Source organism: Rhinolophus hipposideros (genome assembly GCF_964194185.1).
Source record: "Rhinolophus hipposideros genome assembly, chromosome: 22".
Classification (NCBI taxonomy): domain Eukaryota; kingdom Metazoa; phylum Chordata; class Mammalia; order Chiroptera; family Rhinolophidae; genus Rhinolophus; species Rhinolophus hipposideros.
In genome coordinates, this window is record NC_138068.1 from 37,923,540 (window position 1) to 37,938,122 (window position 14,583).

General features: G+C 39.6%; 1 protein-coding gene across 1 annotated transcript in view; it reads left to right on the forward strand.

The window, feature by feature from the left end:
• PCSK2 (proprotein convertase subtilisin/kexin type 2) overlaps positions 1-14,583 on the forward strand; it is a 303,867-nt gene that overhangs the window by 273,755 nt on the left and 15,529 nt on the right. Inside the window, exons 9-10 of the mRNA XM_081033946.1 lie at positions 1,761-1,976; positions 4,088-4,188. Of these exons, the coding sequence (XP_080890072.1) occupies positions 1,761-1,976; positions 4,088-4,188 (317 nt within the window). The remainder of the gene's footprint in view (positions 1-1,760; positions 1,977-4,087; positions 4,189-14,583) is intronic.

The window sequence follows — 14,583 nt, forward strand, 5'->3', positions numbered from 1 at the left end:
AGAACAAGCCAGAAGGAATGGCCACTCCTGGGTGGAGAGAATATCCCTAAAAGATGGAAAGGGAAAAGAAAAAGTTCTGTTCAAAAGACTAAGAACACTGAACAGAAAAGCAATGCTAACTTAGTATTTCTGACTAACTTGCCATTTATAACTAATTAGCATTTGGTAATGACATCATATATATCATTATATGTTTAAAGTTATTTTTGCTCTGTGTTTTTTTACTTGATCGTATTAGGCTTTCTTCCTATATTTGGTGTTCTGTTCTACAAGTGAAATGTCATATAACATTGTGTTTAAAAGAATTCTAGTACAATCCAATTGGGATATATAAATATATATATATGTGTGTGTGTGTGTGTGTGTGTGTGTGTGTGTATGTATATACGTATATATGTCATAGGCACATATATACATGTACATATACACATATACATATGGGGTCAGCCAATTAACTTCGCGAACTCATCCTAGAAAAAGTGCTACATCGCTGAATATCACTACAGTCACCTTCAAAGCATGACCCTTGGGAAAATATGCACCAATGCTAGCGCCTAGTCCACCCTTCAAAGCAATTTTGGAACTCTTTTTCTGGAATGGCCATCAGAGCTGTCATCGTATTACCCTTGATGTCCTGAATGTCATCAAAATATCTTCCTTTCAATATTTCCTTTATCTTCGGGTAAAGAAAGAAGTCATTGGGGGCTAGATCAGGTGAGTAGGGAGGGTGTTCCAATACAGTTATTTGTTTACTGGCTAAAAACTCCCTCACAAACAGTGCTGTGTGAGCTGGTGCATTGTCGTGATGCGAGAGCCATGAATTGTTGGTGAAAAGTTCAGGTCGTCTAACTTTTTCACAAGCCTTTTCAGCACTTCCAAAAGGTAAAGTTGGTTAACTGTTTGTCCAGTTGCTACAAATTCATAATGAATAATCCCTCTGATATCAAAATAAAAGGTTAGCAAAAAAAATAAATAAATAAAAGGTTAGCAACATCATTGCAACAAGTTCTCAAACTTATTTGTCAGACCTCATATACATATGTATACATATGTGTATTTATGTATGTATACACACGTATATATACACATTCATATTATACATATGTATGTATACATATATATGTATGCATATGTATCTATACATATAATCTGTAATATTTATATATTTTGGCATAAAATGTTTATTTTACACCTAAAATATTTACATATAATGTAAATTTATATATAGAAAATGTATGAATATATATAAAATAAAATATATATCTTTCTATTTTATATAGCTAAGTATAAACATATATGTCTACTTACATTTTTGCTGAAACAATTTATGAAAGGATACATAAGAATTGGATAATACTGATTACACTTAGGGGGATTTTTTTTCCCTTTCAAACACTTGGACTTTTTACCATGAGGATATACTTATTACCTTTGTAGCTTTTTAAAAGTTGTTCATTTGTATATTTTACGGAGATTCTTCTAGCCTTTCTCACCTCATTATCCCTAGCTTAAATTGTATATTTGGATGACTTTTTATATAGAATCTTTCCTGAAAAAAAAAAAAATCACGGTGCCCCACCAGAAAGATAGTGGTATTCACCGGCAGACAGAACCGAACGCAGTCATGTTGTTCAGCTGCTAAGGAAGCCCATGTCCTGACCCTCCCTGAGTGGGACCCCCACCCCCGAGGAAGAGCCCCCTTGCAGTCCCTGCTACCCACGGGCATTGGCGTTGCTGGCATCTCTCCTGTCCTCTCCCAGGGCCGAGGGGGCAAAGGCAGCATCTATGTTTGGGCCTCTGGAGATGGCGGCAGCTACGATGACTGCAACTGCGATGGCTACGCCTCCAGCATGTGGACCATCTCCATCAACTCTGCCATCAACGACGGCAGGACGGCCTTGTACGATGAGAGCTGCTCCTCCACCTTGGCCTCCACCTTCAGCAACGGCAGAAAGAGGAACCCCGAGGCTGGAGTGGTGAGTGCGGCCACTGGCCCTCTGGGAGGCTGTGGGATGCGGGGACGCTGTGTGACGTCATGCGCGATACTGTGACATCAGAGGAGGAAAGGGAGCTCCCCCTTTCCTAAAAAGTCAGCGTATGTTTTGAGGGGAGAGCCTTTCTCTTCCAAGCGTGATAATACTTTGTTATTGTGGCAGAAACATATGTACGATGTGCAAATTGAAAGCAAGGCCATGATGACCTTCTTCCAGCTCATTTTTCATAGATTGTCTTTCTTGCTTATTGTTTTGGTTCAGAAAGCATGACAAACTCTGGTTTACTAAAAAGTTACCCTGGCAGATCACTTATAAAGAGAACTAATATTAAGAACAGGGGCAACACATCACCAACCCATATGAACCAAGAATCCATCCGTGTATTACAGTAATTAAAAAATTGCATCCATGGATGACATTTCTGGGTCCATAAACCTCCCAAAATTGGGCACATACATGTATTTTCTCAGGGAAAGAGTAGTGGTTTTGATCATAGTTTAAAATGGATCAATGAGAAAACAAAAAGATTAAGAATCACAGGCTTCGATTACTTATTGCACTTTTCGGAGTAGCTCTTCCTTCCTGGGCAATTAGTTATAATGGTGAATTTTCCAGACCTCCAAGCCAGGAATTTAAGTAAATGGTTCAAAAGTCCTGCTGAGTTAGTTACTTCCTGACTGTCTACTCAGCTCCGCTGGGGCTTCCCAAGAGAGGAGGGCAGGAACTTGGAACACAATCATTACCAACCAGTTCTTCTATGCCAGGTTCCCACCTGGCTCCACATTGGCAAGCTGGCCAGGCTCTCACATAAGCCAGCTGATCCCTTTACCTACAGGAGATACAAACTTTGGCCTGGCTCCTTCCATGAGCCCTCCTGAGCTCCCCTCTTGGCATTGGGGAGGATAAAGACTGCCAGCTCCTACCAAGCAGAAGATAACTTAAGCCCCTTTTATCCTATGAGCAGTACAGGCAGAAAGGGAGAAGAGTATAGCAGAGAAGGACAAGTAAGGGAGGCCCCAATCCCATTCTGTTTTTAAAGCTTCTCCACCTAGAAGCTCCATTCCCTGCCCCAAGGGCCTCCCAATAGTGTCACTTTGTCCTCAACCTTATCTATAACTATCTTTCTACTTGGGCTGGGAAAGGGCCTTGAGTTCCCTCTGAATTTTGTAATTTTCCCCTAACAGATGCCTTTAAACCTCCCGATACTTTGTCCCTCAAAGTAATAGGCCCACTTGGGCATCCTTCAGACAGAGGAAGGATAATTTCTATGTTTCATCATGATTGTAATGAAATCCTGACTCTTACAAACATTGAAAACAATGTTTATCTCTTTGTGAAAGTTCTTTAAAACTTAGTTGATTAGTAAGATCTCCCCCCTTAAGAAGAGTTGTGGAGGTGATCACTCACATATTGGTTATCTTGGCTGAACATGTCCCAGAATCTCTCCATGAATTTTAGATGTAGAGAAACATTTTCTTTTTAATGGCCTCTCCTTCTAGGCAAGCTTTAGCTCAGCATGCTTATTCTTCCCTGTTTTGGAAAGCCATTTTTTTCCTTCTTGAAGGGAAAATGCTGATGCAACAGCCCTTAGGCTTTCTGAGATCTAACCCCAAGCAATAAAGTTCACCACTGCATTGACATTGGTGGTGGCAAGGACTCATCACTTTTCACCTATCTTGTTTCCTTTTAGGATCCAAGAAATAAATCTTTCTAGTCTGTGGAATAACTACAGATATTACTTTTATATTACATTTACATTATATTTATATTATATTTATATCATATATTCTATTTACATTATATTGTAGTTATATTATACAGATATAACTACAACAATTACTTTTTTCTTTATCTTGTGGATTCTGTAACTCATTGTGTGTCCCTTTTTGTCTGGGCTACTAGAAAGCTCAGATAAAATATATGCCAAAATAGATAGATATATGGGTCCTAAGCTTATTCTTACCTTCATCTTAATCTTCTTCAGAACAAGATAGAGTTTAAATAAAAGAAATGGATAGTCTTCTGCTCCATATTGTTTTGGGGTTCAAAACAGTGTGACTTATTCACTCATTACTCAATATCTTCCCTTTCAGGCAACCACGGATTTGTATGGCAACTGCACTCTGAGGCATTCTGGGACATCTGCAGCTGCTCCTGAGGCAGCTGGAGTGTTTGCACTGGCTTTAGAGGCTAAGTATGTTTCCAGAAAAAGGCGAAGGGTCAGCTCTGAAGGGTGGACTAACATGTCTCTCCATTCAGGACCAGGTGTCCATGGAGGCAAAAGTGGGTGTGAGAGCCTGTGATTAGTCAGCATCAATTAACTGTGGTGGGCTTTTCTAAATGAATCATCAGCTCTAAGACACACACACACACACACACACACACACACACACACACACACTCACCACAAATTATATCTCTGGGAGAGCATAAGACTCCAACACCCAACTATACATAGCTACTTACTCAGATACCAAATAGGGGCATGTAGATATTTTTTCTTCATAAAAACTTCCTTTTATCCTCTGTGGATTCCTTGGATATTTTACTCCAGTAAAAGACCCACAATCAACTAAATGAAGGAAAACCATTTCCAAGCTGGGTATCTAGCAAGGCATTTCAGAACCCTGTGTGGCAAACAGGGTGTTCCTACTCAAGATTTGTTAATTGATAAAGTGAAGTCACTTTTTAATACTGAGACAAGGTGGGCAAAGTCATGCAGTGTTGACCAAAAATGGGCTTTACTGGGAAACCTTCCAAGCCACGGATAGGAGGAGACCATCTTCTCTGTTCTCACCATCCCACAGAAAGGCCGCAAATCACTACTGCTGGGCACACCTTGGATGTGAGCATCAGCTAAGGCACCGACCCACCTACTACTGTATATTCTCTTAGTGCAAGCCAGAGGCTGGCCTTCTGTTTGAGCAATGAACATGTGGGCTTCAGGCACCCTGCTATTGGTGTGAGTACAAATGTCTGCTATGTAGGGAGTTGTCTGAGAATGCAGCACCAGCAACTTGTGAGAAGTTGGATTCAGGCTCCTGGGGAAGCAGAGCTGAATCCCCATCCCATAGCCCTCAGCTGTTGCTAGGTTACTGGTGCTTCTTGCATCAAATCTGCAGGCAGTTCCATTTGTCTCTCTCCACATACACAGCGCGTTTTGTAATTTGCAAAGGAGGCAAGAGCTGATTCCTAGAATATGAAGGTACTTTATTTATTTATTTATTTATTTATTTATTTATTTATTTATTTTAAAACATCTTTTTTTTTCTTTTTTTTTAAATTGGGGGATATTGGGGAACAGTGTGTTTCTCCAGGGCCCATCAGATCCAAGTCGTTGTCCTTCAATCTAGTTGTGGACGCCGCAGCTCAACTCCAAGTCTAGTTGCCATTTTCAATCTTTAGTTGCAGGGGGCACAGCCCACCATCCCATGTGGGAATTGAACTGGCAACCTTGTTGTTGAGAGCTCACGCTCCAACAAACTAAGCCAGTCGTCTTCAATCTAGTTGCGGAGGGCACAGCTCACTGGCCCATGTGGGAATCAAACCGGCAACCCTGTTGTTCAGAGCTCACACTCTAACCAACTGAGCCAGCCGGCCACCCCTAAGGTACTTTAAATGATTATCTAGTTAAACCTTCTGCCTTCAAGCAGAAAAGGCATAATTATCCTCCTTTTAAAGATAAGACCCCAAATTGGGAGGCACTCCTCTCTTTGGATCAGGCCAAATTTTGATTCTTCTAACAAGTCAGGTCGAATATTTAGAACACCAGGGGATGGACACTAGTCAAAGTATTCCTATTTATACACAGAGCCTACTACCCTATTAAAAAGAGACCAAAACTTACAGATTATGTGCATTTCCTGAAGACGAAACTGTTCAACCTGATCCCATTGAGAGCTCTGGAATATAAATTATGCCTCAGAGATTGTTCTACCTCAAGGCACAGAAGCTGGGCTGCCATGGTATTGTGCTGGACATCATTGGCTAAGAGGCACACCAAGGAAAGCTAACTCTGAGGCACCTCTAGCTTTCTGTATCTGTGGGCAAAGGGGCTCCAGTAGCCAGCAGTTAAAACCACTGGTCAGCATGAAATAACCCCAGAAAAAGCGCAGAGGGAGGAGGGAAATCTGTCCATGAGCAGTTCCTACCGCTCTTCTCTCTTTATCTTGAGACAAGGCATCTGGGAGTCCTCAGTGAAGTGTGTGCAGCAGTTGAGGGCTCTTTCCCAGTCAGAGGCTCAATAAGAAAAATTTATAAAGCAATTTGAATGAGGTGAACAAATTATCCTGTCAAAATGTACAGCCATCAGGACCATTAAAGAGGGAAAACGATCACCCCCATGACTCCAGGGGATCAAAGGAAACCCTTCCTCTCTCCTGCCCAGTCACCACTTTGTTGTTCAACCACAAAAAGTATTTTTCTGGCAAATGCTTGAAAGTGGCTCCTTGGGTCACATGGAATATTGCTCAGATTTCCTAGTGTGGCCAATATTGGAGAAATTACAAAAGATTTCTTTAATGGGGGTGACTATGACTGCTGCCTTCAAATATTTTGTGTTCTTTTGCTATGACTTGGGGTTTTCTGTGTGGTTCTAGAGGTCTGAGCTAGGTTCGAGAGGTCTGAGCTAGATGTCATAAAGAAGCAAATTTTTGACTCAAGAGAACCATTTGTGTTAAAGTGGCCCATGTTGAACTAGAACAATGTTTCCAAAACTTACCTTCCAGGGGATGGATTTTTTTTTAATGTAAACTTTTAATCAAAGTATAATAGACACTGATAAAAGTACAAATACTAAGTACAGCTCAATGACTTCTTAGAAGGCTAACAGATCCATGTAACCATCACCTAAATCAAGAAGCAGACCATTACTTATATACCACTCTGTGCTCTTTTGTTCTGAGAGTCTGAGATATTCCTCTATGTGGTTGTGTGTGGTTGGTTATAGGTCATTCATACTCAATGTGGAATATTACTCCATTGTATAAATTGATATTTGGGTTGTTTCCACTTTGGGACTATTATGAATAATACTTCTATGAAAATTCTTGTACATGTGAAGCTATGTATGCATTTCTGTGGGGTGTTTACTAGGGAATCAAAATGCTGAGTCAGGGATATATATATATATATATATATATATATATATATATATATATATATATATATACACAGCTCTACTAGATACTGCCAAGTAGTTTCCAAAGTGGGTGTACCCATTGACACTCCTTCCAGCAGTGTATAAGAGTTACAATTGTTCCATATCCTTGTCAACATTTGGTATTGTCAGTCATCTACACTTTAGCCATGCTTATGGGTATGCAGTGGAATCACATTGTAGTTTTAATTTTCATTTTCCTGATAACTAGTAAAGTTGAGCACTGGAAGGAGTTTTGAAAATGATAGATTCCTAAGTCTCAGCCAAGAATCACTGAATACAAATACATAAGGATGGATGGCCAAGTAATTTGTCATTTCAATCCCATTCCAGGTACTATATAAGCAGCCAACCCATTGCTGGTTTGTGGATGAGGGTATGTGGCACCCAGTAAGGCAATGGCTCTATGAACCTATGAATCAGGGTGTTATTGTGCAGAATGTGAATATCTAGACTCAGCCTCTGTTTAGATGCTGGTATTAGATCAAAATTGAAAACAGAAAATCCAATAACAATAGTTAAACCAAGAGGGGAAGGTGGTGTTTTTCTGTCATGTGAAAGATAATACAGAGGTAAGGAGCCCAGGGCAAGTATGGGGGTGCCACCATGAATCAGGGAATCCAGCTCTTCCTGGATTTCTGCTCTGCCACTTAATGCTCTTAGGCGTTCCAGCCATCATGTTTACATTTCAGGCAGGAAAAGGGGAAGAGCAAAGGGAATAAAGAAATCCACCAGCTGAGTCAGCCCAGTTTAAAGGTTTTTCCAAGAAGCCCCACCCAGTGGGGGCTTATTTCTGCTGATTTCTCATTGAGCAGAACTGTCACATGACCACCCCCATGCTGCAAGGGAAATTGGGAAATATAGTTTTGTAGCTGATAACATTGCTGTTCTGAATAAAATTGGAGTTTTCTTAATAAAGAAGGAAGGGGGATTGATAGGAGGGAGAGAACAGCTAGTGTATTTCAACAACTAAGTGGGCGATTACTCACCTCCTCTAGATCTCTATCCAAAAAACAGAAAGTTAGATCATCAATAAGTCTCTTAAGATTTCTTGGACATTGTAAGTCTGCTTCAAAAATATTATTCCTTTAGAAAGTGTATTTTTAATTGGATATGTGTAGATTTTAGGGTTGAATATGCCTTAAAGCTGAAAATGTTCATTTATTTTTAAATATTGTCACCAATACTTTACCTGGGACATAGTGTCTATTTTCGTCTAACATCACTGCTCAATAGGAGCTAGATTGTATTATTAATAATAATAACCTCTTTGTTGAGTGTCCATTACTGTGCTAGTTACTTTTCACATGGTGATCTTCATTTACACCCTACAACAAACCTCTAAGGCCTTATCACCATTTTATAGATGGGAATCCTGAGGTTCAGATTATTCAAGTAACTTACCCAAAGTCACACAGTTGGAAAATAGAGCTAGGATTTAAACCCTGAGGAGCCTGAGCTCCAACTCCAGGGTCTTCCCTTGGCCCACCTAAGGGACTTAGAAGAGCCTCTATCTGGGCTGAGTGTCTCACCACTCATTCTGCCCAGGACAAAGGGCCACAGTGAATGAATTGGCTCTTCCTCAAAAGCGATGTCCAAAATCAGGTTTCAATTTATTCAAGATAAGGTTTTGCACATGACATCTATACCAGGATGTCATGTAAACTGGATTTTCTCTCACAGTGTATAGGAATTAGGCAAACAGGGACTGTGGAGAAAATACCAGCTTGATTTACAAATGCATTGTTTTCTCAGACTGGAAATAATCCCAAACTTTGAAATTGTGTTTTAATCCTATCAGCATGTAGAGAATAGACTCTGAATTGTAAAGCTGAAAGAAAACAAATGGCTCTTTTACTACTCCAAACATCTCTTCCTCTGCATGAAGAAAACCAGGCCCAGGGCAATGAAGCTACTTGCTCAGGTTCACACATCTTACTCTGTTTAGATAAAGATCATATCCAGGAGGTAGAGGGATTAAAATTCTGATGGCTTCTAGAATTTAAGAGATGTTAGTAGAAATCGTTCCTCCAACCTTAACATTGCAACCTCTTTAAAACATTTCCCTTTTCAAGTTCTCTAAACATGCATGTTCTCTCCTTAAATTCCCTTTGCTGTCTTGATCATTAGGAAGAAAATGTTAATTGGGTCCAGGAGAATTTGATATCATAAGTAGAAGAACTCTGAAAGACAATGGTGAGGGGCAATCCTCACAAACAAGGAACTCAAAAAAAGTCAGTGTTTTGTACTTTATTCTTCCTGGCAAAAAGTTGGTAAGCCTACTGTAAGTTTTGACTTAGAGTAGGACTCTGTAGGAGATCTAGTTCTGCCAATCATACCAATAGGTGAACAATCATAAGCATGTAATACACTTGCTAGAACCAACTTTAGGTGGTTTAAGAAACAGTCCTTCCTAAGTCTCCCTGGTGCAAGATTCCTCTTTCAGCCATGCAAAGCCAGTCTCTTCCTGGGCTTCGGACTGGCTTTTCTAGAATCCCACACTCTCCTTGCTCAAGACTTCTGCCACAGTGTCCAGGATTTTTTCCAGTTTCCTGAGTGACCTCTTTCTTTGGAGCCCTGGCCTTTCCAGATGAAAATGTAGCCACCCTCCATCTCTAGAAGCCCTGGGTTCCGCTTTGATTTCTGTGGGTGCTGGCTCTGAAGCAAGAGCCAGCTAGTCTACCCTGACTGGCCTAGGACCAGTCTACTAACGATTATACATTTATCCCTGGAACATCACAGATTCCTACTAGTGATTGGAGCCAGATGCACGAATGTAACAGTTTTTGTTGATAATTCGGGACTTACTCAATGGCCTTACTCCTTATGGTCATGCCTGGGCCAGAGTCCTGCAGCAGCCTCTGACTAGTGTGGTCCTGCCTGCCAGTCCCACACTTCTTGATTTCATTCTCCCTGGTAACTCTGCCTTTATGGCTGTCACTGAAATAAAGTGTACTAATGTAGGTGAACAGCCTGTCATCCTTTCCTGCCGTACAATTCCTGGCTCTCCCTCCCTGTCACACTCAGGGCTCCTGACCTCCTGTGCTATTTTAAGCTTATCACCTGCACAATGCTTGCCTTCTCCCACCTCTAGATCCTTCCTTCCAGAATCTTCTCTCCCCTAAAAGCCTCCCCTTCCCTGTCTTTTCACTCAGTCACTCCTACTCATCCCGTTGACCTTGGCTTAAAATGTTGCTTCCAAACAGATACTTGGTCACCCCCTGGACCAAAGATTCTCAAATTTCCTGATAATGGGAATCCCTAGAGTGCTTTTTAAAAGCAGATATCCAAGCCCTTCCAGGTCCACAGACTCAGAACCTCCAAGAGAGTGCCTGGAAAGCTGTAATTTTAACAAACATCGCCAGTGCTGACCAGGAAGTTAGGAATCACTCCCCTGGACCAGCTTTGCTCAAGCTTTTGGCTGCATATTGGAAATACCAGATGTTTGGACAAGTACATGAACTCAACATCTCTGGGTCCTATCTGACATCATTATATTTTAACATTTGATTCACATGTGTAGCCAAGGTTGAGAACCACCATCTTAGACCAATGTTCTCAAACATTTGTGCACACAAGAATCATCTCGAGAGTTATCTTAAGTGGAAATTCTCAGGTTCACAACTTTCAAAAGGCTGATTCAGGAGAGCTGAGGTTGGTTGAGGCCAGGAATCTGCGTTTGTCAACTAGCCTCCAGAGGACTTGAGGGCCACAGTCTGAGAGCCCCTTGGTGGGATAACACAGGAGCTCCACTGTTGGTTTCCTCAATACCCTAGATCCCCCTTCATGACAGCTTTCCTCATTTATTTTTTTCCAGTTTTATGAGGTATAATGACATACAGCACTGTACAGTATAAGGTGTATGGCATAATAATAGTTTGAATTATATATTTTGCTTACCACAATATCTTTAGTTAACATCCATTATCTCATATAGATACAATAAAAAGAAAAAAAATTTTTTGTCCTTGTGATGATAACTTTTAGAATCTACTCTGTTAACATTCATATATATATATATATATCATACAACAATGTGTGAACTACAGTCATCATCATGTACATTACATCCCTAGTACTTTTTTATCTTATAACTGGAAGTTTGTACCTTTTGACCACCTTCTTCCAATTTTACCTCCCCCCACCTCTACCTTCGATAACAAATTTTATCCTTTTTTCTCTGAGTTTCAGTTTGGTTTTCTTTTTCTTTATTTTTAATTAAAGTGTATTGGGGTTTCAATTGTTATTAAGGTTGCATAGGTTTCAAGTGTAAAATTCTGTAGTACATCATCTATATATCGCGTCGTGTGCTCACCACCCAGAGTCAGTTCTCCTTCTGTCACCATATATTTGATCCCTTTTACCCTCATCTGCCATCCTCCTCCCCGCTTACCCTCTGGTAACCACTAAACTATTGTCTGTGTCTATGAGATTTTGTTTCTTCACTTGTTTGTCTTGTTCATGTAAGTGAGATCCTACGGTATTGTCTTTCTCTGTCTGACTTATTTCACTTAGATAATGTGCTTGAGATTCATCTACATTGTTGCAAATGGCAAAATTTCCTTGTTTTTTATGACTGAATAATATTCCATTTTATATGCATATAATATTATATATTATATATATTATATATATACAAAAAGTTCTTTATCTATTTATCCATTGATGTTTCCATGTCTTAGCTATTGTAAATAATGCTGCTATGAACATGGGATTGCAGATATCTTTCCAAGTTAATATTTTTGTTTCCTTTGGAAGTATTTCCAGTAATAGAATTGCTGAGTCAGATGGTAGTTCTATTTTTAACTTTTTGAGGAATCTCCCTACTGCTTTCCATAGCAGCTGCACCAATTTATAATCCCACCAAGTGTGCATGAGTGTTCCTTTACTCAACATTCCTCCCCAGCATTTGTTAACCCTTGTCTTTTTAAAATAACTATTCTAACAGGTGTGAGTGATACCTCCTTATGGTTTTGTCCCTTTTGAAATATTGAATTGTCTGTCTGTCACCTGAGGCTGTAGGCTCTGAGAGGGCAGAGACCTTCCTACAACGTGCCCAGAATTAGCCTGGATGTGGTAGACACAGCAGACGTTCATGGAATCACTTCATTGTGCAGTACTTTTCCACAAAGATGTGCCTTTTTTCCCAACTACATTATTGTATAAAATATTTGAGAACAAGAATGAATATATCACCTTACTTGTCCTATAAAACTAAATGCAGTGACCTTTATATTGTAGACACTCTATAAATTTATTTTTTATTATTTAAGAGGTATTACCTCAGATTCTTGAGCTGCTATGGTAGGATTAAAACTTAAAATAAGTTGATGAAATACCTATGCTACACAATAAAGTATTCTATCAATTCTGAAATTGCTCAGAAGAAGGAACTAAGACAGACAGTTTTACTTTTTGACATATGCAAATGGATGGCCAAACAGTGTCACAAATTCAATTACACTGGAGTATGGACTATGCTCTGATTTATTTCAGAAGTGAGAAAATCCTTGTTCTGACACATGCTCTCTCTCATGAACCCCATGAGAATAAGTCCATGGAGAAACATCTGACGGAATCCTTCTCCTAGTGTTGGGAAGCATAGCACATTTTTGTGCAGACCCCAAGCAAAGATAAGAGATACTCCACCTACCAGTCAGTCCTCAGATCACCTCTAAGTCCTTTATTTGTCAATCATATGTCATTCTGTGATTAATGAGCTCAGAATCCCATTCCAGCAAAACACTGAGCTGTAGTTCATAGTCAACTTCAGGAAGTTTCACACCATTCACTTGGGTCCTGGGGACCATATGTCTAAGATATGTTCTTAGTTTTCTCAAATAACCATTGACCTTCCTTGAAACTTTCTCCTTAAAAGTTGAAGGTCTACATTTCAAGAGCATATGAATCAATAGCATCTTTTGGCTCTGATTCAATGCTTTGAACCAATAAACACTGCATGTTTTGAAATTTTATCAAATGAGGTATGTTGTTTCTAGTCCCCTGAATTATTTGACTTCTGAAGAGAATATAGTACAAGGTTGTTCCAACTTTTTTGCTCATGAGTCTCAGTGATACATAAATCTTGCATTGCAACCCAACATACCACACACACACATACATACACACACACACCCCAAAAGTTCTATGAAAAAACAGTTTTCCATATTACATGCAATATATACTGTTATTCTTTTCTATTCTGTTCCATGCATTTTTTAATGATAGTGCAATCCATTAAAGCACTAGTTCTCAACCTTAGCTATCTAGTGGAATGCCCTAGGAGGTGTTAACAATTTCCAATGCCTGGGTTCCACTCCCTGAGAGTCTGGTTTAATTGGTCTGAGGTGTGACGTGAACAGTGGGATTTTAATGTACATCCCAGGTAAGTAACCTGTGATTTCATAGCACATAAATGGGACATGACTTGCAGTTTGAAAAAGATAGACACTAAGTAACATTAGACACTAATTTCCAAAGGCATTGGCATTTGCAAGCAGACTTGTTTATTCACTTTGCCAAGGGCTGCCCTAAGCACAGGGGATACAAATATGCTGAAGATACTGTCTCTGCCCTTGAAGAATTAACAGCCTCATTTTCACAAATGGAACACACCGATGTAGCCAACTCTCAGATCAATAATCAGAGCACTGCCAGCACCCAGAAGCCTCCTTGTGGCCCCTTCCAGTCTCCAACCACTAACATGACTTCTAACAGCATAAATTAGTTTTGCCTGTTTTTATATTTCAAATCAGTTCCCTCTCACATAATATGTTCTCTTCAGTGTCTGGCTTCTGTAGACCAACATTCTGTTTGTGAGATTTATCCATATTATTCAGAGTACCTATAGTTCATCTATTATTGTTATATAGTATTCCTCATTCTATAAATACATCTCAACTGGTTTATTAATTTTACTTTAGATGTGGCTTTGGGGACTTCACAGTTTAGGCATATGTACATTCTAGTACATATGTCTGGTAAATATATACACATATTTTTGTTGGCTACATGCCTAGAAATGGAACTTCTGGGCCATAGCTTAAGCATATGGACAACATTAGAAGGTACAGCCAAATAGTTTTCCAAAGTACTTGCAATAACTTACACTCCTATCAAAAAAGTATGTGAGTTCTAGCTGCTCCACATCTTTGTCAACATTTGGTATTGTCAGTCTTTTTCCACTTTAGCCATTTTAGCATATATGTTAGAATGTGTATTTGAAATAAATTTAAGTAAAATAGCAAGTTTGTTAAATTGACATATAAGAGGTCAGACAATTAAGTTCACGAACTTGTTGCAACGATGTTGCTAACTTTTTTGATATCATAGGGATTATTCATTATGAATTTGTACCAACTGGACAAACAGTTAACCAACTTTACCTTTTGGAAGTGCTGAAAAGGCTGTGTGCAAAAGTTAGACGACCTG